Raw genomic sequence first — 2274 nt, 5'->3', positions numbered from 1 at the left:
TAGAAGAACAGATTATTTAATTATACAAACAAAATCGCTTTCCTTTGCTCCAGGGAGTCCAGGCAACCTTTTAAGTTCATTTGCTGCCTGAAAGAAAGGTTTTTAGTATCAGAAAGAACCTCGCTCTCCTCCAATATTCACATGGAAAACAAGATCAGAAACAAAAGTCCACCATGGAAGAAATCCCAGAGTGATCCAATTAGGAAAGAACTTAATTAACAAAATAAAACGGAGGGAAAATGGTCCAGGTGGGGCCCCAGGGAGAGAGGGCTCCTGCCCCAGCCGAAGTCCGCCCAGCACACCTGGTGGGCAGCCCCTGGGCCTGTCACTGCAGAACTGGCCTTGACAACCAGACCCACTGTGCACAACGCCACGGCTTCCTTATGCACTCAGCATTATGTACAGATATTAAAAAACCCAACGGCAGGTACCTGGAAAGTGGCTTCTAGCTCCCCTATGCTGGCTTGGCACGTTCATGCATGCAAAGCGAGGAGGTTTTGCGGGCTTCACCAAACAGTTAATTTTGGCAAAAAGAGAAAACAAACAAACAAAAAGCTAAAATTCATAAGCAGGATTTAAAAGCCACTGAAGTGAAAACGATGTATGTCCTCAGCGTTATGGAGTTAGACTACCACTACAATTTTTTTTTTTTTTTTTTTTAATAAAGTCTCTGCCATCCTCTCCCCCGACTCAGGTCAAAGTTCATAGCAGCAATGCACAAAGTCCTCTGTGAAGCCAGTGTTCTCTGCTCCCCGGGTCAGAGGTCACAGGTCAAGTTCAGTCAGTCCGAAGAATCATGGGCGGGTGCTCGCTGTCCTCATCCAGGCGCAAGGCACTGGCCTCGTCCTCCAGGCAGGCGCCACCCACAGCACCCAGGTCGTCTGTGTAGGCAAGTCTCGTTGGGGATGAAGGCACATAAGTACCTTTTGCTGCAGCTGCGCCGTATGTCTGAGTGACTAAGGGGCAGTCGTGAGAGGCAGAGTCCAAGATCTCATTGGCCGTCTCCAGGCTGCCATCCAGCCGGTGCTGCTTCATCAGGGCGCACTCGCCGCCCTCCTGGGGGTCCAGGTTGTACATGTACAGGTACCCATCGGAGGCACCCACCAACAACCGCGGGATCTTCTGAATTGTGGCTAGCGAGCAGATGTTTTTGTGGCCGCAGAATGGCAGGCGGACCGTGGCGAAGGCTCTGCCCTGGTTGAACATTTCTGTCACTTGGGAAGGCAGGTAGCTGGTGGAGGCCATGAGCACTTTCCCGAAGTACCCGGTCCAGGTGGTGGGCTCCTCTGGGGGTTTTTCTTTCACAGTCTCGAGTTTGAAGATGTGCACGGTCTCCGTGTTGCTGGAGGCGGAGAGGAACATGCCATCCATGCTGAAGGCCAGGGAGCAGATGCTCACACACCTCTTCACTCCTCTCCGAAACTCAAAGAGTTTTTGTCCTTCTGGAATGGAAAATACCCTAATCACGGTCCCCTTCTCTGAAGCCGTGGCAAGTTTAGTTCCGCTTGCATCAAAGGCCAATGCCGCTAAAGGACTGTCATGAGCCGGAATCATGTTTGCAGCTCTCAAATTAATGGTATCGAAGACCTGCACCTCTCCGATGGTCGCGCTCCCTGGGTACGCCAAGTAGCAGTTGTCGTTGTTGATTGACAGTGCACACAGGCCTGCAGGGTTTGGAGGTGTCTCCCTGATTGTATGCAGCACCTTCATGTCCCGAATGTTGTGGATGTACAGGGACTCCTCCAGGCACACTATCAGCCTCTGCCTGTTGAGCTTCACAGCCAGAATCCTGTTGGAGTAGCTGTAGTTGCAGATCTCAGTTCCCTTCTTAAAGTGGCAAACCTTTAGCTTCCTTGGTGCTTTAAGGCTCACGATGGCCACTAGGCTGCTGGAGAACAATCTCTCTACGATGCACACATCTTCCGTGTCAGTGCATTCATAGATCTGTTCCAGCTTATCCACAGAAGAAAGGGAGAAAAATTTATAACCGGACTTACTACCAACAGCTAGGGACCAGACAACAGCGCGACGGCCAAGACCAGCTGCTCTTGATGCCCTTTTCACTTCTGTGATGTCCTGGTTAAAGTTGGCGAAGAGCAGCTGGCCGGCGCCGGCCTCCCCGCTCTGGCTTGCCAGGTTCATGGCTGGGCGCGCGGCGAGTGGGCCCGGCCAGGGAGGGCGCGCGCGCGAGGGCGGGTCAGGCTGCACTCAGGGTCAGCGCCGGGCCCCGCTAGCCGCCTGGGTCGCCGCCACTCGCCGCCCTAGGATCAACCG

At 53.0% G+C, this 2274-nt stretch overlaps 1 protein-coding gene across 2 annotated transcripts; it reads right to left on the bottom strand.

Annotated features, from left to right (window-relative positions):
• LOC101016439 (WD repeat domain phosphoinositide-interacting protein 2-like) lies at nt 1-2268 on the bottom strand. 2 transcript variants are annotated; one of them, XM_009198703.3, is made up of 2 exons: nt 924-2268; nt 1-890 (listed from the first exon to the last, which is right to left on the bottom strand). In XM_009198703.3, exons 1-2 carry the CDS (start codon nt 2140-2142, stop codon nt 778-780), a joined length of 1332 nt encoding a protein of 443 aa, XP_009196967.1. In that variant the 5' UTR covers nt 2143-2268; the 3' UTR covers nt 1-777. The 2 variants fall into 2 exon arrangements, with proteins under 2 accessions (XP_009196967.1, XP_021788891.1); XM_021933199.2 differs by having other exon boundaries at nt 1-2268.
• Nucleotides 2269-2274: the final 6 nt, after the last annotated feature.

The sequence above is a fragment of the Papio anubis genome, unplaced genomic scaffold (assembly GCF_008728515.1).
Source record: "Papio anubis isolate 15944 unplaced genomic scaffold, Panubis1.0 scaffold4033, whole genome shotgun sequence".
NCBI classification, from domain to species: Eukaryota; Metazoa; Chordata; class Mammalia; order Primates; family Cercopithecidae; genus Papio; species Papio anubis.
Note: the sequence above shows the minus strand (reverse complement) of the source record. Positions and strands in the feature narration are given on the sequence as shown.

Excerpts from the sequence above, each read along its gene's own strand:
- LOC101016439 (XM_021933199.2), bottom strand. The coding sequence starts at position 2,142 with ATGAACCTGGCAAGCCAGAGCGGGGAGGCCGGCGCCGGCCAGCTGCTC.